Below are 27,472 nucleotides of genomic sequence, written 5' to 3'. Positions count from 1 at the left end.
TTGCGTGATATTGTCCCACCACCACCCCCATCTCAGAAGGTGGACTCTGACTACCCTAAGCCCCTGACCCTAGTGGTTGGCTCAAAGCGGGGCACATGGCTCAAAGTGGGCAGCTCAGAGAGACTCTATTCCTGGAAAGAAGCAGATGGTCTCTATGGGCTAGACTGGCACCCAGAAGAGGGCGATTTGGTAGCTACGGGGGCCATCTTGGGACCATGAGGGCTGCTCCTGCCTCCTAGCCTGGGAGATGGAGCCCAGAAGAACAGAAGGGGGTAAGCACAGTGCAGAGCCCTAGTTCAAGCCTTACCTGACCTGGATATAGACTGTCCCATTATGGGAGCGATGAAATGGCCCCCCCCCCCATTTTTTTTGCTAAAGCCTTTTTGAGTTCAGATTTGTTACTTGCACCTTCCAGGAAGAAGGAAAGCCAAGGCCTTGGTTGCATTCGCAGAACCTAAGCTGGGCCCCAAGGAGGGTAGCGTGCATGTGGTAAGGCCAGCAAGGCCGTGAACTAATAGCTAACTTGCTAGGCTTTCCTTTGGTGCCAGGCATTGTTCTGAGATGTTTACGTGCATAATTTTACTTATTCTTCACAAAGACCCTGTGAGGTAAATAGCATTATTATCCCCATTTGATAAAGAAGCAAACCGAAGTACAAGAGGCTAGGTAACTGGCCTGCAGTCAGCTAGAAAAGGGACTGCTGGGACTCGATACCAGGCAGTCCGACTCCCGGTCCCGGCTGCTGAGACCAGATCGCGCTGGGCCTTGTGCAGGGCCAGGCAGGTCTCTGGGTCAAAGGTCACTGAGAGGTGAGGGGCATGAAGGCTGAGAAGACATTGGATTTGAGGATTAAGGGTCATCAGTGGCCCTTCTGGTGTGTCCCCATTTCAGGGAAGGGTAGAGCAGAAGCCAGTTTGCAAGGTGTGAACGGGAGCCAGGTGTGAACGGGAGAGAAACAGCTGGCAAAGACCACACATCTGTGGGTCTCAGCCACAACATGTGAAGAGTCAAATGCAGGTTTTTCTGTTCCTTTTTCCTCGCGAGGGTGATATACTGGAAGTTGTTTGCAAGGGATAAGGAAGGGGGTAGAAAATAGGCCCAAAGACTCAGATGGGACCGCCAAGGCAGAGCGGTCATGGTAGGCAGGAGAAGCAGGGGTGGTGTGTGGTCTCGGGGAGGAGGTCAGTCCCAGGAATGCAGTGAACACCTCTTCTTCTAGTGAAGGGAGGAGGAAGGGACAGGTGAAAGTGCGAGCCATGGTTAGACGGCAAGGGGACAGAGACAGCCAGGAAAGCTGGCAGAGGGGCAGTGGGGAGGAGCCCCGGCGGGGAGTGTGGCATTCAGGAAAGCCATAAGTATGTGCGAATATGTGCCGGCATGCGCGTGGGGGGGCGGTAAGGGAGGGAGAAGGGCCGGAAGGGGGATTGCCAGGTTGTCCTAAGTTTCCAGGCCATTGGCTTTTCCCCCCGTTTTCATTTTTTTATTTTAGACTTACAGAACAGTTGCACAGGTAGTACAGAGGGTCTCCAGGCCTTATTCTGACTCTACCTATTGGCCTTATTCACTCAAGTCATTTCTTAAAGCAAGACTCCCAGGCTGGCTGCCTCCCAAGCCACGAGCCTGTGCCTCTCCGGCTGGTACAGCCCACTCGGTGGCAGGCGAGGTCCTGTGTGACCTGCCCCTCCACCTTACTGCCGCGTTTCCCTTGCCCACCCCCACCCCAGCCCTGCAGCCCAGCTCCTTCCAATACAGCCCACCTGTTGTCGCCATTGGACTCTGACCCCCAAAAGGAAAGGACCCAAGCCCTGGGCCTCAGCGGCCTTTTACTCTTTTCTGGCGCCTGGCAAACAACCAACAAATGAATGTTATCAGCAGAAAGCCACACAAAACGGAGATGCCGGGAGACCAGGAAGAGGTTACATTTGGGGTATCACCTGGGTCATGGCGGGCCCAGGGCCCTGGAGGCTGAGCCCCCCTAGAAAGGAATGAAGGAACCAAAGACAAACTTCAGCCAGCCTTACAGTGCCTGTCCCATGTCTGCAGAGATGCCCCAACCCACTTCCCAGATGGGAAAGGAAGCGAGGGTGGACACAAGGTCAGACAGAGGCCTGTGGGTCAGATCTGCCCCACACCTCAGGACTGGGACTGGGAGCTCACTCACTTTTCACTTTTGTGGGGACAATTCTTTGGGGAACTCTAGGCTGCCCACATATGGCTCCGGAAAACCTTTTTCCTGTCCATCTGCAGGAAGATGTCAAGAGTCAGAACCGTTTGCAAGGCTGACTTCTCCAGAAGGTGGGAGGCCTGACCTGGGTTTAGGGAAGTGGAAGGTCCTGGTTCTGCTGATGGTTGGGGACAAACAGACTTAACTTCCTCTTCTTCAGGGAGCGGAGCTCTGCAGCTGGACACCCGGGCCCCACAAACTTGAAAGATACAAGCCCGCCCCCCAGCGGTCACACGTCAGAACTGCAGCCTAACCACGCAGTCTGCGAGCTGTGCCAGGTGGTGGCGCCCTGAAGCCCGGATCTCTCGGGAGGCTTCAGGTGCCCAGGTGAAAGACAGGTGCCATTCCACACGAGCAAAGCAGCATCGAAGTGCCACGCACGTGCACAAATGCAGACAAACCTTCACCTTTTATTCTGGTTTTAGGAATATGGGTACATGTTCAGTGAGGTCAAATAACCCACTCAAGGCCAAGCTTGTGTCGGTCCTGGGACAAGTCACATCTACTTGTTGCTAGTTCTCACCTATTAACTGCACATCAGTGACCCAAGCTGCTTTAAAAATATATATCCGTGCCCCTGACCCAGATCTACTGAATCCGAATCCTTGAGCAGAGGGTGGGAATGTGTCTTCAGCAGGCCTCCCCCGCAAGATGAAGTGCACCTCTATGTGACAGCAAGGAACCAGAGACCAGGACTGCTACCACCGGGGGGCCAGAGACGTGTTTCAGTCATTCTGGAATGCCCTCGTCCTGGCCCATAAAAAGTGGTCAATATTATTTGTGAAATGAATGAATGAACAAATGAGTGGATGAACAAATGATTGAGGCCCCCCAAGGCTCTGACAGCCTGCAAGCGCAGTGCTCCACACACGTGCACACACACACACACGCACACACCCGTATACAGGCACACAGACCCGCATAGGCACAGACGCGCCCGGGCGAAGGGAGACCCAGCCTGGCCCCCTGCAGGTGGCTCCAGCTGTGCACATCTGCCTGACCCTCCCTTCCTGACACATTCGTGCACACCTCCTTCTTCACTGGCCTGCATGTATTGTGCACCCACTTGGTACCCGGCCCGGCCCTGAGCCCTGGCCAGACACCCCTTGTGGTCCCCAAGGGCCAGCCCCACTTGGTGGCGTTCCAGACCCCAGGGCTGGTTTCCAGCACAGATGGGAGGAGAGGGGCCCCGGCAGGAAGGCGGGAGAGCAGTGCGCCAGCCAGCAGGCCGCAGACAGGCAGCAGAGGCCCTCTTGGCGGGCAGCCTGCTCGCACACTTGGCTGAACAGAGACAATGGTGGCTGCTTCGCCAACCCAGCCTCCTTCCCACAGGCAGAGCCTGAGGTCCCTGAGTGTCCGGAACCTCCCCCAGAGCCCAGCTGGGAGGCAGCCAGAGGGCAGCACAAGGGGACTGCCCAGGAAAGGCAGCAAAGCCCCCTGAGAGCTGGCGGGGAGAAAGAGGGGTCTGGAAGGTGGCCTGGTGCCCCTCCTTGGGAATGCAACTTTATGGGATGGGGTGTGTGGGAGGGAGTCAGCCTTCTACCTGGCCCTCCCAGCTCTCAGACCAGCTCCTTCCAAGAGAGACCCCAGGGGATGTATCACGGCCTCTTGCCTCTCGGCCTCTCCCAGGGGTCTGAACCCGGAGGACCTCCTTCCCTGCTCTGGGGAAACAAAGGCCCCTTGTTTCCAGGGCTCTGCATGGAGCTCTGGAGGCCCCAACCCCTTCTGGCCCTCACTGACCACCAAGGGCTCTGCTCTGATGATTAGCAACTGGATGTGTGAGGTGGGGCCTCTCTCATCTGCCCCGGGTGTGTGGATGATTGTAGGGAGAAAGGACACAAAGGCCCAGGGCCCCAGAGTCAGCCTCACCGAGTTTGTCCTCGAAGCCCCACTGAAGGCCTACCTGTCAGGGGGCGGGGCCGAGCCACCCTGCTCTCCCAGTCACCTGAGGCTGGCTGGGGTCTCCCAGGACCTCCCACCGCAGGTCACCTGACTCCCAGAGCAAGACCATCCTCAGGGCTGTGGCTCCCCGGCTTGACTGCCCAGAGGCTTCCATTGCCCCAGCCTCCCTTCTGGAAGCTCAGGGCCCGCGGGTGCTCTGATTCTCAAATAAGCGCTGAGCTGCCCCCAGGCCCAAGAATGTGGCCACTCTGGACTGTGGAAGGGGGGAGGGTGACATGGGAGTGCAGCCAATCCCTTGACCTCTGTCCTCCCTTGGGAGTGAGCAGGGACTGGGGCAGCTGGGGCTGCCGTGGGGGTGGGCACAGCAGTATTAGGAGAGCTCCAGTGAGGACTGCAGAGAAACAGGGCCTGTCCTTCAGCGGGCAAGGGGAGGGCCTCATGCCCCAACACGGACCCTGAAACAAGGCTCCTCCATGGGGTCTCTCAGGTCCCCCCCGAACACGGGGCCAGAGTCCTTGTGGTGGTGCCAGCCTCAGAGCTGATTGCGGTTCCTCTTGGGTATGATCTTCCGGTAAGTTCTGCGCTCCGAGATGTTGCGCTTCACCTTGGCCGTGGTGGGGGCCTCTTCCTGGTGCAGGGATGGGCTGGAGTGGGACTTCTTCAGGCTGGGCTTGGGCTCCTGAGTGCCTCCGGCTTCCCTCCCCAGCTGCTCTTCCCACAGGTCCAGGTCATCCGAGGGGCAGTGCAGACGGGCCACCAGCAGCTGCACGTAGGTCTCGTAGCGGGTTTTCTGCAACACATGGGCCCCACCACCTTAGTGCCACCTCAGCTCCAGGGCGGGAGGAGGCCGGAATCATGAGGGGCAGACTGCTCCCACATGTACACAGCCCTGGTGGTAAAGATTTCTGCAGAAAGAGGGCTGGACCAACAGCCAACGTCCGCACCGAGCCTGAGCAAGCAGACTTTGCAGGACACAGGAGCCACATCCGTGCCCAAACCCTGCAGTTATCTGGACAGTATTATAACCAGCCCAGCCCTGTTCTAACAGCCACCACCCTGTAGTGCTGTAACTAACGTCTCCAGAACATGTTACATCCCCGAGACACTAAAATATCCATAACCCACTAGGCCTGATCTGTGCGGCGCGGCACACAAACAGCTCACATCTGTACTGAAGCCTAATTGAGTCTGAATCGCATTTTAACAATCGGCATCTGGAGAGCGGGATGCTAACTACCTTCATCTGTTTAACGCTCCGAAAGCCTCCGTAACTAGCAGCCTTCGGATACGGGTCCCAGTGTATTAAGTGCATGCTCATCCTCCACTCCACCAGAGCCTCATCCCAGCCCTGGGTGGCTGGGTGGCCCAGGAATCATTGTCTCCACTTTATAAGGAGGGGAATGAGGTCTAGGGAGGGGCAGGGGCTTGCTACAGGTCGCAGCTGCTCATGGGCAGGGAGAGGCTAGAATTCTGCAGGCAGAGCGGGTCCTGTCACCCCAGGGCCCCTGCGAAGCAGTGTACCGACGGCTGAGGATGCACCTAACAAGCCAAGGGATGGACCACAAAGGCAGGGAGGGGGCAGCACGAGGCCCCGCAAACACAGCCGGGGATGACACGGACGTTCCCTTCTCTGGTCTCCACCTCTGGATGGCTCTGACCCCCTCTGTTCTCATACTGCCCCTCACCTACCCCTCCTGCTTCGGGTCCCAGAACGCGTGCACTGACCAGAGGTGTAAGGTGAAAGGGGGTAGGGGGTCAGCTGGGGGGTCAGGGGATAAAACAGTGCGGCATCGATCAGAGGGCTAAAAAGGTCCTCAGTTAGGATTATAAATGAGGCACGGCCCTGACCGGAGTAGGATATGAATTCATCAGGTTTGGACAAGCTGTTTTAATCTCTCCTTGCCTGTTTGCTCATCTGTAAAGTGAGGATAACGGTCCCTACCCCAGAGCTGTTAGACAACTAAACAAGATAATACAGGCAAGTAAGACAAGCTCCATAAATACTGCCTATTAGTACTAGGTAGGTATTAGGGGAAATAATTCAACTAAAATACCGTTTTCCTTTCAATTTAGGTAAAGCCAAATACAGTATACTCTTAGGTGAAAGTGATAAAACGTCCCCTGTGAGTGTTTCCAGACAAGCAGCTTCTAGGTACCCCCAGGACAAGAAGTGAAGGGGTCTGAGTGCTCACGGACACGCACACTTTGTGCAAGCCCCTGCACGCGAGAGCGCACACGGGGCCTCCCGCAGCCCTGAGCGGCCCCGGGAACGAAGGCTGCAAGGCCGGGTGCGGCCACGAGAGGGCGGCAGAGGGCCCGGCCGAGGGGGCGGGAGAGAGCAGGGAGGGCGGAGACTCAGGAGCCTGACCTCATACTCCAGGTACTCCTTCCTCAAGCGGTAGTCCTCCAGCTCGCGGCTCCGGCCCCGCCGCTCCGGTAAGTTCCTCTGCAGATCCAGCAGGTCGTCGGAGGCAGCGTCCAGGCAGTTCTCGTGGGATCGATGCTGCTCCTCCTGGGAGCGGGAGGCGGAGGGGGAAGCTGTCCCACTGCACCCCCCTCCGTTCCCGGCCCCAGGTGCGCAGCCCACACATCCTCCCTTGGTTCCCAGGCCCAGGTGAGCACCGCACCCCCCTCCCGGTTCCTAGGCCAGGTGCGCAGCCATCTCCCACCTCGTCCCCGGGGCCCGGGCAGTCGCCTTCCCCTTACCAGGGAGCTCTGGGCCGGGCCCACAGGCAGGATGGGCCGGACGAATCTGCGCTGGGAGCCCACCGCGGCCGGGAAGGGCGGTGCCGAGTGCGTGGCGGCCGCCAGGTTGATGCGCGCGATCCAGGAACTCATCTCCTTCGCAGTGCTGAGGGCAGAGGAGGCCGTCAGACCCCAAGGTGACAGAGTCGGCCCTGCCTCTCTCCCCCCAGCCCCCTGTGGTCTGCACAGCCTTCCAGACTCTCAGGACCCAGCGCCTCAAAAAGCCAGAAGCCTGGCCACCAGTCGAGGTGGTTGACCTCTGCCGGTGGTTATCATCATCCGTCAAAGAGGAAAATCTAGGAAGGCAACAGATTTTAGATCAAAGGCAAAAAAAAAAAAAAAAGAAAGAAAAAAAAATCAATTGCTAGAGGCTTCCTGGAATCCTAGCTTCGGAAGTAGGAGGGTTGATGGGGGGGGGGCGGCGGGAGGCTCGACCAGGGAAGAGGCGCTGCAGTGGCAAAGTGGGTGGGGTCAGGGGAGCAGGTGCAGGACCCCTAGGACCCCTGCCAGCCGCAGCATTCTCCTGCTCCCACCAGGGCCCCGGCCAGCAGCCATCAGAGAGTGGTGAGCAAGGGACCAGGGACAAGAGAGCCAGGGCCTTGCTGCTGGTCCGTCCCCCTGGGGACTTACGGAGCCTGGAAGAGATAGAGGCGCCAGTCGGCAGTCCGCAGCTGGAAGACGTGCGGCTTCTTGGTGTAATGGGTGGCCGGCGTGGCCAGCGAGTGGTGCACCCCCACGGGCTCGTCCACCATCTGTCCCACCAAACTCTCCCCTGCAGGGGGGCAGTGGTCCTCTCCCTGCCATGGGGCACAGGGTCTCAGAAAAGAGGTGATCACAGGGGCCCACCGTCCGAACCATTCTGGGCCTTTCCCTGTTCCCCACCCTGCCTGTCAGGGCTGTGCACCCCCTTCCTACCTTCAGGAAGTAGAGGACCATCCCTCGAAGCAAGGTGTGGAACATCTTCCAGCCGCGCTTGCCCCATGGCGCTGCCCCAGGAGCAGAACACACAGGAGGTGCTGGTACCCCAATCAGACTCAGACACACATGGTCCCCTCTCCCCGCCAACTCAGTCCCTCCCCAGGTGCACGTAAACACTCAGCGACATACCAACACCACAAAACAATCAGGAACAAGCAGGTGCCACGCCTCACACCCAGGCAGTCATGCTCGGACCCCACAAACAACAACAAAAGCAGATGTGAGGGCAGAGGATCGATGAGGCATGGCCCTGACCAGAGTAGGATATGAATTCATCAGACGTCTTTCTGGTCCCATCCAGAGAGGCACAGGGCTTAGGTCCTCTTGCAGAAGAAGGCTGGCTTCCCTAGAGTCACCTCCCACCCTTGCTCAAGCCCTGTGGCTTCTTGCGGCCCAATGCTAGTTCCCTGGCCAGTCACCGCACCCTGTCCTATCCATCCAAGATCCCATTACTGCTCTGGTCCTGTCGCTGCCCTGCTCTAAAGTCTCCACCTGTCTGCAGAGTGAGGCCAAACGCACCTCCTGCCATTCTGTCACACCCTGTTCCCAGCAGACTCTGCCTGCTCCTTTGTCTGAGGGGAATGCCCTCTGGCCTCTTGTCCTCCAAGGTTCAGCTCAGATACCATCATTTCCCAGAAGCCTCACCCATCCCTGTCCGCCACATCTCACCCCCACAAACCAAACCAAAACCTAGCCCTCCTCCACACCCCCATACTTGATCTCACCCTCCCTACACCCCTCAGCCATGTCCACCTTTTATCCCAGACACTGATGTGCTCATCTAACCTCCCCCTTACCACGGGGGGCTGGGGGGCAGGGAGTACCTAGGTCTGTCTTGTCTCTGCACCCCCGCCCCCTGGCGTCCTAGCCGGCACCCAGCACATGGTCACCATCAAGGAAGGAACACAGGCTGCCTGTCCTTGACCCGTGCCATCTTTCTGCACGCCGGCCCACACGTCAGCCCGTGGCCCTGTGCCAAGCCACTCTGCACGCCCGCACGCACACACATGTGGGTTCGGCGGCAGACACAAGCTCTCCACACAGCAGGGCAGCAGGCACTCACTCTTCTTGCCATCCGCATCGTGATGCATCTTCCGAGCCAGGATGCCCTGCTTGTAGGTGGGCGCTGTGGGGTTCTGGGCCAGCTGGAGGAAGGGGCTGCTCATCTTGCCGGTGTGGGAAGACACCTGGGCCTTCTCTGCTCTGCCTGCGTCTTCTTCATCCCTGGACATCAGAGAATCAGGCTGGGGGTACTGACTGGGCAAAGGCCACCAGGAGGTGCCCACGGCCTCAGCACCCCCCACCCTCTCTCTCTCACTGGGGAGCCGTACCCCAGGACCCCCCAAAGGAGTCCTTCAAAGCCAGCCCAATCATTCCTGTCATCCCTATCCCCCATGGCCCCTGGCTTCTCCAGGTGTTACCTGGACCCCTCTACCCTCTTGGAGACTCACCCAGGGCCCGGCCTCTGGCTGCACCTCACTCAGAGGGGAGCACTGTCCAGGCCCCCCCGCCTCCCCCGGGCTCCTCCAACTCTCAGGTGGGCGGGTGGAGGGAGGACAGGCCCAGAGACAGGGGAGGGGAGCGGGGAGTGGAGGGAAGGGGGGGGACTCTCACTTACACGGCCCATTCAAGCTTCTCACTTCGGATAGACCAGTAGAGGGCCTAGAGCAGAAGACACAGTGGGCAGGGAGCCTCGGCCCGTGGGGCCCAGACTCTGCCCGGCAGAGGTAGGACAGGGGCAAGCTGCGGTCTGCCTCTTCCACCCCCAGCACAGCTGTCCTTCCTCCTCGAGCAGGAAGCAGCTCACGCGTGCATCCATGTGCCCGTGCGTGCGTGCGTGCATGCGACCGTTTACGGAGCACTCACCACATGCCAGGCACCGTGCCCGACGCTGCAGACAGGATGAGCAAAGCAATCCTAGTCCCTACCTGAGTTTAGGGAGGCCTGAGCTAGTTCTCCCGGAAAGGAAATGAATCATCCAGTACCATCCTGCCCAGACGGATCTGAGAGCAGGGACAGCTGACAAACAGGGGCAACAAATGGATGGTGAAGGAATGAGAAAGTGACCTAACAAAGGGTATTCATGGCTGTGCATCTCGCTTGCCTTCGTAGTCCTGGCAATGCCTCGCAGGGTGCCGGGCACACAGCGACAGTTCCAGAAATGTTCACCACACAGACAAAAGAACCAGTGCATCATTGCATGTGAAACTCTGTGTGCCCTGCGCCGTGCTAGGCCCCCGACGACCTTTATTTCATTGTGGGCACCACACTGTAAAGTGGGCGCTACCCCAGGACGAACTCGAGCAAGCTGCCCAAGACGAGAATTCAAACCCTAGAATATCCAGCTCCTAAGTCTCAGACTTACTGCCACTTAAAACCTTGCCCTTTGTTCGTTCCGAGAACCCAAAACCCCAGTGTATCTCAGATTCCCCATGCCTCAGAATCACCTGGAAACTTCAGAGAACATTTTAGGGGGTCCCAGCCCCAGAGATTCTAATTCAGTAGGTCCAAGGCAGGGGGCCTACGAATTCACACAAGCCAACAAGTTCCAAGGTGCTGCTGCTGGCGAGGACGCACACTCTAGTACCTTCCATAAACGGGCTGTGGCCTCCCAAGGGCATGGCAGCAGAGCCAGGCCCAGGCTGAGCATCACCCACCCCCCCGCCCCCGGGGGACAAGGAGCTACAGAGGGAGCCCTGGCATCACGAACCCAGGGGGCAGCCCCCTGTTCCTTACCTTCAGCAGCTCCTTTGGGAAGTTCCCGCCGTCCCGCAGGCCGTTCAGGTTGGTTATGAATTCCTGGTAGCTCATGCTCTTCCCAATGTTCTGTGGCCATTGTGAGAGGTAGGGCAGCGGGCACACACTCCCCACCCGCAGAGAATAACCCCCCTGTCGGCCACTCTGGAACCTTCTCCAGTCCTCCAGACCTACCTCCCCTGGAGCCCTTCCATGACCCTATCCCAGGCCGCTGGCCTCGAGCTCCCCCGCCCCTCACCTGTCCGTGCAGGTCCGTGTTGAGGAGCATGACGGCACAGGTCAAGGTGTGAACGGAATCTGCCCCGGAGGGAGGGGAGTACAGAGGAAGCTCGTTACAACCACGACTCCTGCCTTTCCACTGCCCACGCGGGGCAGGGTGACCCTAGGTGCTTCTGGTTCTCCACAGCCCCCGAACACGCTCCCACGGGCTGCTACTCAGTGGACGCCTGAGCAGACCCGGGGGACACTCCCATGCCATCCTTCTCCCAGGCACCCCAGCATGCCCTGCCCTGCCCTCGGGACCCACGCCTCCCTACCTGCGGAGGAGAAGGCCCCGGGATTGCAGTAATGGAAGCGTTTGGAGAACTGGTAGAGGATTCGCTCCCGCTCCTGAGTCTCCCCGCTGAGCACCAGGGCCTGGAGGAAGTCCCTGGAAGGAGGGCCAGAGTCCAGGCCAGAGCCCAGGCTGCGGCAGCCAGCAGGCTCCAGAGCTGGGGGCCGATCAGAGTCTGGCCTCACCGGGGTAGCACCTCCCAGCCATCCCTCCTCCCCAGAGAGGGCCTGGAGGCCTTACCGGAGGGCTCTATCCAGGCTCTGGCCTCCAAACTGGAAGAAAGACAAATACTCCTCAGCCACGGCCCTACTGAAGTCATTGCTGCGGAAAGGAAATAGGAATGAAGCCCGCATGGGGGCGGGGGTGGGGGGATAGGGGTCTGGGCTGGGGCCGCGGATGCCTAGGGGCCCCAGGGCCTGCGCACATCCCCAGAGGGTGAGAGGGTAAGGGGGCGGCCCAGGTCTGGTCTGCCACGGGCACCCGTCTACTGCTGAGTGGGGAGGACACGTGGAGTTGGGTGGGGGAGACAAGGTGGCCAGGTCTGGTGGCTCTAGGCAGGGCTCAAGAGTGTGGAGAAGGGGTGACAAGTGGGACTAAGAGGAAGAGGCAAGGCGCCGCAAGGGGACGGGGGGGACGGATCAGGACGGGAACGATGGGGTGAAGGTCAGCAGTGGGGCGGCCAGTGGATGGAGTCCGTTGACCACTCTCCCTCTGCTGACGCAACCTCCAGCCGTGCTCAGGCTCAAAGCCCCTTACTTCTTCTGCAGGTAGGCAGCCACTTCAGACTTCCGGAAGCCCTCCAGGTGATAGAGGCGAGAGGCCAAGTTGCAGGCCACCTTGTCAGTGCTGACACCATTAGCCAGCTTGTCTCCAGTCTGTGGCCTTTGGCCTTCCTCCGGGGACTGCGCTTGGGGCATGGGGCTCTCAGGAAGCCTGCAAAGGTCCAACAGTGTCCTCAGACTACCACGTGGGATGGACAGGAGGGAGTACCGGGTCAAGCGTCCCTCCAGGTCAGTCACGGAAGAGGTGCTCAGAGTCCACACCCAAAGCCCAGCAGGGGAGCTGGAGTGCCGGGGGCGGGGGGGAGCAGCTGGACCAGGGCCTCACTGGGGAAACTGGTCCCTGACCTGGCCTGGCCTGGCCTGGGCGCCGGGAGGATCCAGAGAGGTGGTGTACCTGACAGGCCAGCAAGGGCTGGAGCCAAGCTTAGCACCCAGCACCTTCTCAGGTAAACCACGAGGACGTTCTGGGCCCAGTTCACCTCAGGTGGCAGGTGCAGCCGTTTGAAGATGCCAGTGGTATTGAATCCAACCCCAGGAGGGATGGCATTCGTCTCCCCGACCCCCACCAGCCACTTGTCTCCCTCACCTGTCCTGCCCTGCTCCTGATGCCTCCTTGCCCCCTTGCCCCTCCCAGCCCCGGCCCCAGGCTTCCCTCCTAGAGCTGGAGCCAAGGAAGGTGCAAGGGTGAGGGAAGAACAAGAAGCCAGACTGGCTTCAGGCATGGCGACAGCTGGGGTTGTGGTCAGAGATGGCTTCCGACCTCTTCCCTCTCACACCGGCAGCCCTGTGGGAAAGCAAGCCCGCACCTCAGGGGCCCACATGGTGACCTGTTCTTATTATGAACATACACGGGACCAGGCCGCCCCGACACCCTCGGGGAACACTCAGCATCTGATGCTTGGAACTTTGGAGGTCACCAAGCCCAGTCTCTGCCGGACTCTTCCATTTCCCCTGCAACACGACAGCCGGGGCTGGGGGATCCTCCTTATCGGAATATTCCAGATCCCAGTGACCACAGTTACGGAGATGTACAGGTAAACAACATCAGCAGAACCTGCAAATGTTCACGGATAGACTGACCACTTATCAAATGAGGCTGCGCTCGACAGCCCCCCTCTCCTAACACAGACGCCCATCTCTGCCCCCGACTGGGCCGTGTCTTCTCTGCTCACTTCTCCCTGAGGCTCCTGCACACCCAGGGGGGCCAGCGTTAACGGAGCCCCACTGAAAAGTGACCTACAAATCTCACCCCCCAAAAACACAGGGCTTCATGAAGTCCGTGTCAGTGAGGCCAGAAGATTCCAGGAATCGCAGAAAAGCCAGGGACAAACAAGGAACCGAAGGAGTTAGGTCCGGTGGACAGTTGGAAGGGAGAAAAATAACGACACGCACGTCACATCTGAAGAGAACTATTTGATCATCAGCTGAGCAAGCTCTAAAATGCTTTTACAGAAATGACCTAGTCGACTAGTGTTGTTACTAAAATAATATCTAGATGGGGAGTTACTTCTGGGGAAAAAATAATGCAAATATAAACTGTCATGGGGCTGTGTACTTTAAATGGGTGAACTGTATGGTATGCAAATTATTTCTCAATGAAGCTGTTTTTAAATTAATTGAGCCGTGGGGCCTGCTTGGGATTCTCTCTCTGTCTCCCTCTCTCTCGGCCTCTCCCCCACCTCAAACAAATAAAAAATAAAAACTTAATTAATTGCAATGAAATGAAATAAAATGAAAAAATAAAATATGATAAAAATAACCTCCATGACCTCACTGTGATAGTCAAGCACAAATGAAACATCCCGTTGGACCAGCAAACTAGGGCCAGGAAAATTAATCCAATATTGTGCTGAAAATAAGATTAAACTTATTTATTTATGTAATATTTAGCATCATAGCAAGAAAAGCCCCAATCGAGCCTTTTTTCATTACTTACTATGAACATATGGTTCTCATTTCAGGTGGATTTGCTTACTTTTATTTTGGGTTGAATTGACTTTAGTTTTGGTATGACGAGCCCTCTCTTCTCCGATCCTGAAAGACTCCCCTGATTCCCAAGCCTCCCAACACCTCCAGAGGTTGTATAGTTTTCCAGATGCATGAGAGAGACACACTGCCTGAGGTTCTGGCCCCATCACCCAGTGACACTGACATGGGGGGGGGGGCCGACCCTCACGTTAGTGCAACCCAAACCATCACTGGTTCCTCCCAGCCTCTTCAGGATGTCCCTCCTCGGCCAGCCAGAGAAAAAAAACCCTTTCCTGGGTGGAGGCCCCAGGCACTGACAGCCCCCTGCAGTTTCCGGAGGCAGGCAGACATCTAGGTTGGTTTCCCAGTGGTCCTATTCCTGCCTCTGACCACAGTTCTGGGGTTAATCGATCCTGCTATGGGCCCCAAGATCCACTTCCTTGGTTCCAGTCAAACTTCCCCTTGGGGTTCTGGCTTCCCCTGAGATCTGAGCCATACCCTTGGCCTAAGGTTCACTGATGGATTTCTCCCAGGCACCTCCTCAAGGTCAAAGCAATGTGACAAGCAACATCACAAGCTCTGACCTTCCCACTCCCCGCCCTGCCTAGCATGATTCCCGTTGTTCTGGGCACATGGCCCTGGTCAGGTCCGCTGAACACCTCCCACCCCTCTCCTGGTGTCCAGGCTCTTGGTCCATTGCCTCAGCACACGCAAATCCTGCCCCATGTGTCTGTCTGCTTTGGGGTTTCGCGTGCTTTCAAACCCTCCAGTATTGCTCAAAACTGCTGACACCCAGTCATAGAATCCTGGCTTAATAGATGTTAGTATGTTAAATCCCAATGGGCATTTCTCATGCTCCATCCAGACCAGGGTATTCATAAATGTATCCACAATTAGAAGCCAGAGAGCTGCTTAGTCGAACACTTACCCTTCTGCAGAGGTCAAGCGAGCACCAGGCTGGACGGCTCCAGCCTCTGGAGTCCTGGCTGGGCCTTCACTCCTTACTTCCTCCCCTGGCTGTGGGGCCTCTCCTGCCTCCTCTTTCTCCAGGAAACGTGGCTCTGCCCCACCTGTCTCCAAGAGTGAAGGGCGTGAAGCATCTAGTGTCCGCTCAGGAAGACTGCTGTCCCAGTGGGGGCCCCGGGGCTTTGGGCTGCCTTCCCGGGAGGACACGGGGCTGGGCCTGGGGCCGGGGCCTCTGTTCTCAGACTCAGGGCTGCTAGGTTCTGGCGATGAGGCTGGGCTCCCCCAGGGGCCAGGAGCCAAGATGCGCAGAGCAGACTCCTGGGGACACTCAGCATCACTGTCACCTGAGGAAGAGCATGGAGGGAAGCTGACATGGGGCGAGCAGCAGCCTGAGGGCCAAGGGGAAAACCGCCTGGGCTGCCACCTCCACAGGCTCCCTCCCTGGGGCTCCTCCCCCTGGAGCTGGGCAGCGCGTTCTGTCCCTCCTCCAGCAGGCGGCGGCGGCAGGGACCTCCCACATGCAGAGGCAGCAGGCAGAGGGCTCCCAGGACTCCCGTCTCCAGGCAACCCTGGGGCTCAGGACTTCCTAAACCCCTAAGACCCAGGCATCAGAAATGCTGGGTCTTTGGCACATTTCTTCATTAATTCTATGAAATGAGCATTTTTAAAACCCATTGTATGAATGTAGTCACAGAAGGAGAAACAGGATTTCACCCCTGCTTTGGTTTCAACCCGATACAATGGGACTTCTTAAAGATATCTATGGATCCAAGGAGATCTTTGTCCCCACCCAGATCCAAAGCCTCCCACACCCAACTTCCCAGAGCCCATAACAGATCTCACCTCGGTCCTGGGAGATCAGAGGCACCTGGGGCCAGGAAGGACCCTCTTCTGTCTGCCAGCCTTCTGGGCTGGGCAGGGCCTGTTGAGAGAGGCACAGGATTTCCATGAGCCCTGGAGGCACCGAGAGGGGGGAGGGGGAGGGGGGGAGAATGACTTTGAGTATCCAGGGTCCCTCCCTCCCTGCTCTCTTCCCACCCAGACAGTAGGGCCCCAGTCGAGTCTGGGCCCTCAGTTCAGAGGAGGAATCCTGGATGAGAGAAGACCTGCATCCTAGGGGTGCTGATGCCTGCTCCGAAAATCGAGAATCACCAGGGCTCACGTTCCTCCATACAGACGGGGAAGGAGGGGCCGAGAGAGGGTAAGTAACTTGCCCAAGGTTGCACAGGACGTACGGCAGAGCTGGGATCAGATCCGACTTGTCCTGTTTCCCAGGCCAATGCTTTGTCCACACAGGATGCAGCAGGTGGGGCAGGGTCAAGACTGTCTGCCAGAGAAGTCTGAGAGAGAAGGAGAGGCAAGAGGTTTGACCGGAGGGAAACTGTTCTTAGGGCCTTTAATGCACCCTGCAAGGCCTCCAGAGTCCCTCATCCATGCTCACTGACTTCTAGTCTTCTCTGCCCCCGTCCTCCTCCCTCTGTGGTCTGCAGTACCAGCCCAAGGACAGGCTGTATTATAGGGAGGGTGACAGCACCCAGGCACTGGGATGGGAGCAGATGCCACCTGCTGAGGATGGGGCTCCCAGGCTTCCCTCTGAGGACCCCAAGGGCCCTAGAGCAACAAGGTCGCGAGAATGCACTCTCACGGGACAGAGCCACAACGCCCCGCACTGGACGCCCCAGCCTTCGGGTCAGGGATCTCCAACAGTACCTAGCAGCTCCTGTGATCTTGGGGTCAGGTGGGAGAGCTGTCTGGTTAATGGCACTTCTGCATTGTTCTTTGGGACCCGAGAGATTAGAAAGTTACAGCCCCGCTCTGCCATCTTGAGTTTCCTTATCTCTTGAGCAGAGGGCTCCCTGGGAAAACTGTGCTCCCTACGGTCTCCTGCCACTTATCCCCAGAGCTTGTCCTAGTTGCTATCAAGGACCTCTGCCATTGTCACGCGACCCGATCTATCGACCCTGGGGAGGGAGGTGCCTGGGTGGGAATGAAAGACGGTGAACTCAAAGTAACCAAATGCTGAAATCTCTCAAGAGACCAGACTCTTAAAACAGCTATCTCCCTGCTTGGGGCAGAGGGCATCTTGCAGGCTGAACGCTGCCCTGTTACGGTTGGGAATGTCCTGGAGGTGGGAGGGGTAGAGTCGAAGAATGGCCTGGAACACACTGCAATTGGAGGAGCTGTTTGTTCTCCAAATGTGTCCAGACACAGCCTCTCCGGAGCTGGTGAAATGGAGACATTTGTGGACTTACTGGCCATCACGTTCTGTTGACATCATGGCATTTGTACAGTGTCCTGTAATTCTGAAGGCCACACTGGGCCTGCTTTTCTGCCACACTACTTCAGGATTCCAAAAGGCCCTAGCATCTAAAAAGAGTGTTCTGGGGCGCCTGGGTGGCTCAGACGGTTAAGCGTCTGCCTTCGGCTCAGGTCATGATCCCAGGGTCCTGGGATCGAGTCCCGCATCAGGCTCCCTGCTCCTTGGGAGCCTGCCTCTCCCTCTGCTTCTCTCTCTCTCTCTGTGTGTCTCTCATGAATAAATAAATATATTTAATAAAAGATAAATAAATAAATAAATAAATAAATAAATAAATAAATAAATAAATAAAATGTTTAAAAAAAAAAAAAGAGTGTTCTGGGCCCGGTGACCACAGAGAAAGGCCTTTCCTTCTATGTCCCTCTGCACCGCCGTGGGTTGGTCCCCAGGGCTCGGCTTACCTCACTCTCCCCCGAGTCAGGAGGTGCTTCAGGGGTCCCCTTGGTGGCCCCATCCTCCACAGTCCACGAGAAGGAGTGAGGTTTGTAGGTGGGCACAGGGAATGAAGGTGTGGTGCGTCCGCTGTGATCAGCTGTGCCATCCCCTGAACCCGGCTCGCTGGCCAGTTCCCACAGCTCTCCCCCTCCTGGGAGTGGAGGCTCCAGGGTCTGCGGACACTGGGGCTCATGGGAGTCTGAGAGCCCCCAGGAAAAACGAGCTCCAGAAGCACTCGTGTCCGAGCGAGGGCTCTCCAAAAAGAGGGGATTGTCGAAGAATACACTCTCCTCCTCAGCACCCCACTCCGGGGAGGAGTCTGTCCCTCCCTCCCTGGGCCACACACAGCGCTGGTTCTCCGCCTCAGGGCCACTGCTGTCTCCCCGCTGGGCCGCCTCCACCGGTGAGCTGGGGTGGAGGCCTGAGCTCCGGGGGCCTGCGGGGCTCGAGGGGAAAGGGGGGAGCTCCACGGGGGCCGCAGGGAGACAGCACCTCAGCTCAGCCCTGAGCCCCTCTGTCTTCTCCAGCTCCTCCTCCAGGTCCAGGACACACATCTGGGCCTGCAGGATGCCTGCCCAGAACACCACCTGGGTGGAAGTGCTCTGGCCCTGCCTCGGGTTCCCCAGAGGATGGCTGTTTCCGGGTGACCCGGGGGGCGCCGCTTTGGGCCTGGGCTCCCCCTGGGAAGAGGGGAGAGCATCTGGCCTCTCAGGAGGCTCAGAGGCCCAGGTCTGTTCCCCACGAGGTTCGGGAGGGTCAGGAAGGCTGCACGTTTCCCTCAGGCGTGCTCCTGGGCCCGGCTGCAGGTTGTCTCCCAAATGGAGGTTGAGAAATTCCACGGGCTTGGGGTGTTCAGAGAGTCTGTCGTCACCCATCCTCCAGGATGCAAGCTGCTCCGGCGCCCCCAGAAGTGTCTGCCTTCACAGTCCCATTGTGTGGACCGGGGGAGCGCTGGCCCGGGGGAGGGTGGGGGCAGCGGGGAATCCACGCCTACCCTGCAAGTGCCCAAAGCAAATGTGGGTTAGCGAAGGGCGCCCAGCCCCTGGAGGCCCACGTCTTGCGTACCAGACAGGCTTCCGCCCCGGCTGAGGGGCGCGGGCCCTCCACAGCCCGGCCTGGGGTGAGGGGGGCGCCATGGAAGCTGTCCGCCCCACAACTCCAACCACTCACACCACAGCAGCACCCGCTCCAAAGACACCCATCTATTGGCTGAAGGTGGCCGAGTGGCCTCGCTGAAAAAGATAAACGGGACACACTGGATCTTTCTCTTGGGCATTTGGAACGGAGAAAGGAGACCCTGAAGTGGCTGGTGGCGGGAGCGGAAGGTGGACGTTCCTCAGAACGGCACGAAAGCAGTGGCGAGCCGAAAACACACATCAAGCAACGTACGTGGGAGCCAGATAGATACAGACTGGAGGCGAGGAGCCCTGGGGGGCCTCATCCTTCGCTGAGCTACACTCAGCCGGGCCCCCCGACGGCAGGACCCCCTGCCCCTGGGCCTACCCCGCAGCACGGGGAGGAGAGGGAGTGGCCGAGCCCATGGGGGCTGCACCACACCTGCTCACACTGCCCAGTTCGTGGGCCGCACCAGCACCACATGGAAGCAGCCGCGGAATCTTGAAGGGCATTTTCCAGGAGCGCACGTGTCCATCCTCTGCATGCAGACAAGTCACATGGCTCTCTGGGTGGCCCTGAGAACAAGGGCTTGTTTTGAGCCCACAGACACTATGCAACTCCTGACCCGACCCGTTCCCCGATGGGTAGTGGATCCCAGGCTGCTCAGGGTTAAGTGCATGGGCCCCTTCCAGCAGAGGTCCCCAGCACTGAATGCACCCCTGACTCCATCACATCTTCTCTGGTTTTGCCTTTGGCCCACTTCCTTCACTCACGTGTTTCCACCCTGAAGTCTTGTGTGAGCTTGTGTGCTGTATTCAACTATTGGGGGGAACAAAGGTATAAAGCAACACACACCTGCTCCCAACTTGTGACCCCCCCCGATGCCTACTTATTGGCCTACCATGAGACTCTCGATAAATGGGAACCCTCAGAGCTGCAAAACCAGGGTCAGGTGGGGGGCCTACTGTCCAAACCTATTGCTTAAGGTCACCTAGAAAACATAGCTTGGCACCGTGTCCTCTTTCAGGAGGGCGCCTGCAGAAATGACACAGGACCACCATGAATTTCAGTTTCTTGTTCCTCCTGAGGGCCTCTTCCTAAAAGTCCCTCAGAAACAGAACCCCTTTCTGGACTTTTCCCTCTCTGTCCCAACACCCCCAGTCCACCCTTGGAGCAAGAATCTGTCATTGCTGAACTCGGGCCTCACAGTCCCTGGGGAAGGCCCCTGGCCAGCCTTCAGGGCCGCCAAGTTCCTGCAGTGACGGTGGAGAACGTACTTTCCCCAAAGGTGGGGCTGTTCCTTATTTTTAATCTTGTATTCGGTGCTCTGAATCAAATCGGTGTGCCCTAGTCTCGCCCTTGGCTCTTCTCAGATAGTTCTCCTAGCTCGGCCTTTGCTCCTTCTCGGTTCTCTGTCTCCACCCCACACCCCAGCCCCCAGTTATAGGCTGAGGATGCATATGCTTTGCTCCCTAAGTCCTCGGCTGTCCCGAGGGGCAATCCCAGAATACCTTCCTCCCCCAAAGCAGCGGAACGTTTTCTACTTTCTGACCTCTCTGCGTAAGAGAGCTGCCATTGTCCTATTTCCAAGGGGGAAGGGGGAGTGAGTCTCGCAACCCACTTGGGCAGCCCCTCCAGATCCACACCTCCCTCCCCAGGCCAGTGTGAGAGAGGAGGTGAGATCCCCCCACTGCAGCCTTCTCGAGTAAGCAGCCCACAGGGTACAGGGGACACTGGGAAGGCAGTTCCATTAGGAGACAGAGGTGGAGGGAAGCACCTTGTTTACAGCTCACGTCCAGACCCCAAGGCCGATGTCCCTTGACCCTCCCCCTCCCTGCCAAGATCTGGTCTATTTGTGCTTAGCTGGCTCCCCTCCCTACACCCCTGCTCCGGTGCTCCCTCCTCCACACGTCCCTGTGGCCATGAGAGCACTTGGCCTGGATAACATCAGTCCCCCTACCCTCATTAGTGAACTCACTTGATAGGGCAAGTTCAAACGCCAATAACTGGGATGGGAAATGCTAGCTTCGGCCCATGGGAAGGCTATCCTGCAATTTGTATGAGACAACAGTCCCACGCATTCCTCTTTGCAAATATGTACTTCTAAATAACTCTGTATATGAATTAAGGAGCCCTACGGGTAGATGTTCATGACTCTGCTAGGCATCAAAGATCACTGGATGTGCCTTCCCTGAAGAAGCCGGGCATTCCTCAGTGGGCTCCAGGGGAAAAAAATCAGAGAAGCTGTAGCAGTTTTCCAGAGACCAAAAAGGAGAGCGCAGATTTCTGGGGCCTGAGGAGTCTGAAGGGCCTGAGGGAGGTGGGGTGGGGACTGGGGAATGGAGGGAGGAAGCAGACAGACAGATCGAGCATTGGGTGGGGGAAGAGGTGTGCGGTTTGGCTAGGCCATGACTCTGAATCAAACTCAACCTTGGCTACACCCCACCCCTCACTCTCCGTCTCAGAGCATTTATCCCAGGGTGTGACTGTGGGTGCTTTACCCACACGGTCCTCATCTGCATCCCCTTCCCAGAACGTGAGCACCAAGAAGAGAGGTTCTTTGTGCTTCTGTTCACCTGTCTCAGTATGGACGGGCTGAAGGACTGAATCAGTTGAGTACATGTGTTTTACCCACTCCCACCTACAAAGTTCAGGCTGGGGGTCCTTAACACTTTAGTTCAAGTGCATTCGAAAGTTAAAGGTTAGTGGTGTCTCTGGGACACCTGGGGAGTGATAGAGCCCTCTGGAGGTGTTCCTGGCTCTAGGCTGGCAGTTCCAAACGGGCAGCACACGGCTCCACGGTGGAGTTGCCATTGGCAAATACACACAGAGGATGCCCAAAATTTGGGACATACTGATACTAAAAATTTACTGTTTAACTGAAATTCAAATTTAACTGGGCATTCTGTATTTTACCTAGCAACCCTACCCCCTGGGGGAGGTGAAAAGAATGGACAGAGCCCCGCAACGCACCAGTCACCCAGCTCGGTGCTTTACAGCCATGAGCTCATCTGTGGGTCTTGACGGCCACCCCATGAATGAGACAAGTGGTAACATTTCTTTCCTACTAATAAGGAAGCTAAGGCTCAGAGACTGTCAGAAATGGACCCAGGGAGCTCAGCTAGTAAGTAGGGGAGCTGGGGTCTGCATCCAGGTCTGTGGCTCTCTTAAGTATCACTCTCTCCCCCCACCCATAAATCAATTCCCTTGCGCCTTCATGGATTAAAGGAAGCATGAATTACTTGTGAAGCAGAGAGTCTCTTGAATTCATCTGTTTTCCCACTGTCCAGTGCAGTGCCTGCTTTACTCAGAAGTGGTACTCCAAAAATGTTTGTGGAAATGAGAAGATGGATGGATGGATGGATGGATGCAAGGGAGGGGTAGAAGAGAGGGACGGATGGATGGATGGATGGAAAGATGGGTGGATGGATGGATGAATGGATGGAAGGGAGGGATGGATGGATGGGAGGGAAGGCTGATGGATGGATAGATGGTGGATGGATAGATGACGATGGATGGATGATGGATGGACAGATGGATAAAAGGGAAGGATGGAGGGATGGGTGGATGGATGATGGATGGATGAGTGGGTGGGAGGGATGGATCCCCAGAAAGCCCCTCCTCAATAACCTTACTAGAGGACTCGGGAGACTGAGGCTTGGAGGAGATTTAGCATCATTTTGGCCTCACAACTTCTCCCAAGGGCAGTCTGCCCATGAACCAATCGCATCTTCCTTCCTCCCAGGAAGCCCAGTGCCCTTGGGGCAGAGCATTCCCAGAGGTAGGGTCCTGCCAGGCCAGCAGCCAAAATGTTCATATGGGTCCTGGCTCCCAGGCAGCAGCTGGATAGAGAGGAGGAGACGTGAGGAAGACCCATGCAATCACCTTGTTTGTGCTCGCCTGTGCAAGGCCATTGGCACTGAGAATTTAAGAAGCGTCTCTCCTCCCCTGCCTCCTTTCTTCCTCTCTCTCTTTCCCTTTCTCTTCCCCTTCTCCTCTCCCTCTTTCTCTCCTCCTTTTTTTAATTGCTCCTCCCCGAATGAAGGGGTAGGATGAACTGAGGGGTAAGGTCACTTCCTATGACCATCAAGGCAGTCCCACTAGTCACCTGGGTGGGGGCAGCCTGACATGGCAAGGGTCAAGGGTGGAGCAAGGGCTTCTCTTTCCTGGAGGTAGGATGGCACCTCTTAGGCAGAGGTGGGCCAGGAACTGGGGACCAGAAGCCCAGGTCTCCCACACCGAGAATTTTCTTGGTTTACTTTTTCAGCCCTGATGTTCAGTGAAATCTCTGTTGAAATGGCTTGTCTCAGGTATCCTAACCAGAACAAAGGAGGAAGAAAGTCTGCCACGTGCCTCATAAGGTGGGTTTTGTTCACCTCCAAAATAAAGCGGCCCTCCGATGGTTTGGGGAGTGGAAGGGTAAGTTCCGGGAGAAGTGGAATGACTCTATGGAATCCAACAAAATGCTTTGAGCTCCAGAGATAGTGAGAGGAAAGAATGGGAAAGAGCAGAGGCTAGAGGGGAGAGAGGAGGTGGGGGAGGTGCCCCCTCTCTACCTTAGTGGAGAACGCTGCAGGGGCTAAGCAGGGCCTGGCTGATGGGAGTACAGGGCGCAGAATCTGATTGCTGGGGGATCAAGGGGCCTAAGTCCCTCCACCCCTACCCGACCTCGCCCTGGGCTTCAATGCAACTTTGTCTTGATCTTGAGGGCAAGGAGACCAGTTGGCTCCTGGACTGTACTTTTTGAGAGTGGGTTTGCTTTTCACCCCCCTGCTTGCTGCTTGGGCACATAGCCTGTACTCTGAAGTACAGGGAGGCCACAGGAGGCTGGGGGAGAGCCTGCCGCGAGGGGGGAGGTGGCAGCCTTGAATGTCTGCAGCCCCCCTACGTCTGGAGGCTCACAGATGAGCCTACAACTGACGAGCTCTGTGACTCTGATCAAAAACTTCACCTGGTTCCTTATCTGTAAAATAAGGAAATAAGATGGAGTAAAGCTATTCTGTAGATTTGTGATAAAGCAGGACGGGTCTGAGAGCTGCCGCTGGCCTGGCCCCCGGGTAGGTGCTCAGCAATAGCACGTCCTGCTCAGTTCAACTTTGCTCCTTTGCTGGTCATTTAGAGAAGCCAAAACCAACAAGCCCACAAACAACCCTCCCAGGGGGCTCCCTCAACGCTCAGCCTCCCCCTGAGCGACCTGTCTCTGTTCCTCACTCCCTTTAAGCTTCTAGACTCAGCAGACATTCCTCCCTTTTGCCCTGGAAATCTTTCCTTCCTATGGAAAAAGCAGAGGCTCCTGGCCCGTCCAGGGATTTAGGAGGTGGCCTGTCCCCACACAGCCCTCGGAGGAGCCAGGTTAGGGATGTCATCCAGAGGGCAGAGGAATAGAGAAGTTCCTTATCTGGAGTTGCAGGACAGATGCTCCCGTCTGAACCTGGGCCAGAGCACTGTGAGAGACAGGACTAGGGGCAGCCCCACATCCTGCGCACACGGAAGAAGCCTTCATGCTAGTGTGCACGGCGGGGGGGGGGGGGGGGGGGGCGCGGGGGGCGCGGGGGGGCGGGAGCAGTGGTGCTGAGGACCCTGCGGGGGCGGGGGTTCAGCTGGGGCTCAGGCAGGGAGAAAAGAGAGGGAGGAGAGAATGGCCGTGCACAGAGGATGGGGTACAGAGAAGATGGGGCAGAGATGTTGGGGTACAGAGAGAATGGGGGCAGAGCACCGCTGTGTCCCCAGAGCAGCTGTCCCCTGGGAAGGACAAGGACCCCCGAGGAGGGCTCAGGGCCAGGCTGGACCACCCTCACCCCTTCTTGGGTCTCCCCTTCCTTCCCCAGAGAGCCCAGCAGCCCAGGTTCTAAGCCCTGTGCTGGGTGGTTCCTTATCTGTAGAAAGAAGCAGCTCTGGGATGTTCTGAAGGCCCAGGAGGCTGGGGACACAGGCCCATCTGAGGCACATTCCTTCCAACCTGGCTGAGGTTCAACAGGCCTGAGGGGTATTTATTATTTGCTGATGACAGGTCACCCTCCCCTGCCTTTTTTAGCAGAGAAGTGACACCAACCATAGGATCTTAGGCCCCAAAAGGACCTTCCCTCCGTGAGACTCCATCTACCACGAGGATGACAGCTACGAGCAGAAGGCCTCAGTGTCCCAAACAGGGAGGCTTCTGCGAGTAAAACGATGGTCGTCACACATCAGGTCAGTGGGTCTAAACCTAGGCTGCCCTGGCAAGCCAGCTACTGGGGTCCCTAGCACTAACCCCGCCTCTTGGGGTGCGGCCCGAAAGGCGAGGTAGAGCTGGGGGCCCCCTAATGGTGGATTCTGCATCTGAGCTCCACAGTGCCTGCACCCAAAGCTGCCCCCGCCCCAAAGCCCAGGCCTGTCTGGCTTCCTTCTCTCCAGCCTCTCCAAGGCTCACTGGGGGCCTCTGGCCACAAAAGCCCTCACTGGGTACCCGGCCACAGTCATCACTAGGGACCCAGGGAGGCCCACAAGGGGCTCAGGAAGGAGCCCCTTCCTCTGCCCCGTCCCCCTTCGTAATTGCAGACCCCCAGCGGCTCTGGAGAGGCCGGGGTAAGTAGGGGCCAGATTGGGAGGGGTCGGTTGAGGGAGGAGGGGGACAGAGAGAAGGAAGACGAAGGTGAGGATGGCAGCCCTGCCGGGCTCACAGAAGGTGCGGACGCAGTGGGCCCACAGAGGCCTCCTTCCTGTCCACCTGCCCCAGCAGCTACCACAAGGGCCCACACGGGACTCTCCGCATCCCCTGCTCCCCCCAGCTCCCTCCCGGGCACCACCCCCAGCAGGCCCACCTTGCTCACCTCCAAAGGCCCCGGGAAAGGGTAAGCGGGCCTTCCCGATGCAAGGGCCGTCCACCCGTGAAAGGAGAATGCTGCTGCCGGGCTTCCGACTTCCGCTCCCCTCACCACCACTCGCTCACCCCTCCCGCCCTGCGGCCTCCCCAGGGCTCCCGAGCTGCTCGCCACCTCACACTTCCTGCCCACAAGACTAGCGCCTCCATTCCCAGGCCCACTGCCTCTGGCCCCCTTCCCCAGGCCCCCCGCTGCCCGGAGGCCCCTACCCAGCACAAGGCCCAGAGAGAAGTGCCGACGCCCTTCTCCCCAGTCAAGGGCCCCGGGGAGAGAAAGGGGAAGGTGCTGTGCCCTGGGCTGGGGACAGGCCCCACCCCCTTCCTCCCTGTGGTTCTGTCACCAGGTTCTCATCTCTGCCCCAGCTGGCGGTCCCTTGCCGCCAGGCACCTGGGGGACAGAGGAGGCCCTGGGCCTGGCAGCTTTCCTTTTCCTGTTTCTCATAAATGACATTGGGAACGCGGTGTGGCTTCTTCTCATGTAGGTAACCGCGGTGCAGATACAACTGTCTTTTTTACAAAGTGTCCCCCGGTGGCACCTCAGCCGCCCCTCTCAGCTCCTTTATGGAGCACTGCTATATCCATTACAGATGGGAGGCAGGCCCAGAGAGGTTATTCCACTGCCTAGGGTTGCACAGCTGAGGTTCGAACTCAGAGTGTCCGACCATGAGAACCAACTGTCATGCGTTCCCACTGCTGAATTCCCATCATGTGTCTGCAGGACGCAGGTCCCAGGCGTCCACGAGTGTGAGACAGGGGCTGGTGGGGAGCCACGCTCACGCACCAGTCTCCTCTCTCTCTGCACAATCGACGTCTCCAGCCCCCACGGCTACCACTTTCCCTGCTGAGGCTCCAAAGCCCCTGCACCCCGCCCCCACCCGCAAGCTCCAGTCCGCACAATTACAAGTGTCCCGGAGACCCTGCCACCAGCAGGTCCCAGAAGCAGAGTACCTTCTGACCCAGGCCACCCCGGCCCATAGTTTAGAGGGCCTAGCTCCAGCTCTCCCTTCCTCCAGCTGCGTCCCTCTCTCACAAGGCCAGGCCCACCAGGCCCACCAGGCCCACCAGGCCCACCAGGCCCTTCTCCACCACCCTCAGAGCACCCAGGAGCCTGGAAGTCTCCGCTTCCGGGCCCCCGCGCCATCTGCCTGCCATGAGGAACTGCATCACCGCTCTGTGCGGCCCTAGAGACAGGGAGGGCGTGGACGGGGCTTGCGCCTGTAGGCGTTGCCCCCCACCCCAGCGTGCACACGTGATACAGGGTAGAGACGGTGGAGGGGAGGTGGGCAATGGCAGGGGTTGGAGGTTGGAAGTGGGCTCGGCTGCAGTAGCCACATTTGCGGGAGGCCGAGAATTTCAGTTCAAGCCTGGACCCCCCGGTCACTATTAAGATGGGAGGCAGGAGGACAGGACTCACTTTATAGAACACTTTGTGGGCTGCAGTTGTAACTTTTACATATTTGAACACATCCGATGAGGCCCTCCACTGTTCCCTCTCTGGGGCTGGCAAATGGGAGAGCAGGCTTATCTCACCAGTGCCTCAGACTCACCGCAATGCTAACCCGGTTCCTCACCTCTCCCAGGCTGCCCCTCCTTCTGTATTCGGGATTTTATAGAACTGTGCCCAGCTATGTACGCCAGGAACCCAAAGTCACGTCAGCCTGAATGCAAACCCTCCCCCGAGGCCTCCGGCCTCCCAGGGCCTCTCTGGAATGTGGCCCCGGGTGGCCAGTACCCAATCCTCCTGCGGTCCCTATGTGAAAAGCTGCTAACCCCTCAGGAATAAAACACAGGATGTCTGTCCCCAGGGAGCGTCCAATCTAGTGACGGGGCCAGAAAATAAACAAGTGGCCTAAGCAATCAACATCTGATT

General features: G+C 57.9%; 1 protein-coding gene across 2 annotated transcripts; it reads right to left on the bottom strand.

The window, feature by feature from the left end:
* Positions 1 to 2,616: 2,616 nt before the first annotated feature.
* PSD4 (pleckstrin and Sec7 domain containing 4) lies at positions 2,617 to 25,862 on the bottom strand. 2 transcript variants are annotated; one of them, XM_054509727.2, is made up of 18 exons: positions 25,553 to 25,862; positions 17,594 to 18,622; positions 16,111 to 16,215; positions 15,719 to 15,797; positions 14,838 to 15,219; positions 11,916 to 12,092; positions 11,400 to 11,480; positions 11,143 to 11,255; positions 10,845 to 10,903; positions 10,586 to 10,675; positions 9,468 to 9,511; positions 8,913 to 9,073; positions 7,787 to 7,857; positions 7,502 to 7,668; positions 7,129 to 7,167; positions 6,833 to 6,977; positions 6,495 to 6,638; positions 2,617 to 4,916 (listed from the first exon to the last, which is right to left on the bottom strand). In XM_054509727.2, exons 2-18 carry the CDS (start codon positions 18,500 to 18,502, stop codon positions 4,659 to 4,661), a joined length of 3,024 nt encoding a protein of 1,007 aa, XP_054365702.1. In that variant the 5' UTR covers positions 18,503 to 18,622; positions 25,553 to 25,862; the 3' UTR covers positions 2,617 to 4,658. The 2 variants fall into 2 exon arrangements, with proteins under 2 accessions (XP_054365702.1, XP_045740527.1); XM_045884571.3 differs by lacking the exon at positions 7,129 to 7,167 and having other exon boundaries at positions 16,090 to 16,215; positions 25,553 to 25,861.
* Between the last annotated feature and the right edge of the window lie 1,610 nt (positions 25,863 to 27,472).

This window comes from Mirounga angustirostris, unplaced genomic scaffold (genome assembly GCF_029215605.1).
Source record: "Mirounga angustirostris isolate CCGP_5_RB_7025 unplaced genomic scaffold, mMirAng1.0.hap1 SCAF_10, whole genome shotgun sequence".
In the NCBI taxonomy this organism is placed as follows: domain Eukaryota; kingdom Metazoa; phylum Chordata; class Mammalia; order Carnivora; family Phocidae; genus Mirounga; species Mirounga angustirostris.
Note: the sequence above shows the minus strand (reverse complement) of the source record. Positions and strands in the feature narration are given on the sequence as shown.

What these genes read in the sequence shown, in the direction of transcription:
- PSD4 (XM_054509727.2), bottom strand. Translation starts at nt 18,502, where the DNA reads ATGGGTGACGACAGACTCTCTGAACACCCCAAGCCCGTGGAATTTCTC. An exon ending in AGCCTGGATAGAGCCCTCCG is followed by an intron (nt 11,256 to 11,399) that starts GTAAGGCCTCCA and finishes CCCTCCTTCCAG; the next exon opens with GGACTTCCTCCAGGCCCTGG. An exon ending in GAGAAGCTTGAATGGGCCGT is followed by an intron (nt 9,074 to 9,467) that starts GTAAGTGAGAGT and finishes TCTGATGTCCAG; the next exon opens with GGATGAAGAAGACGCAGGCA.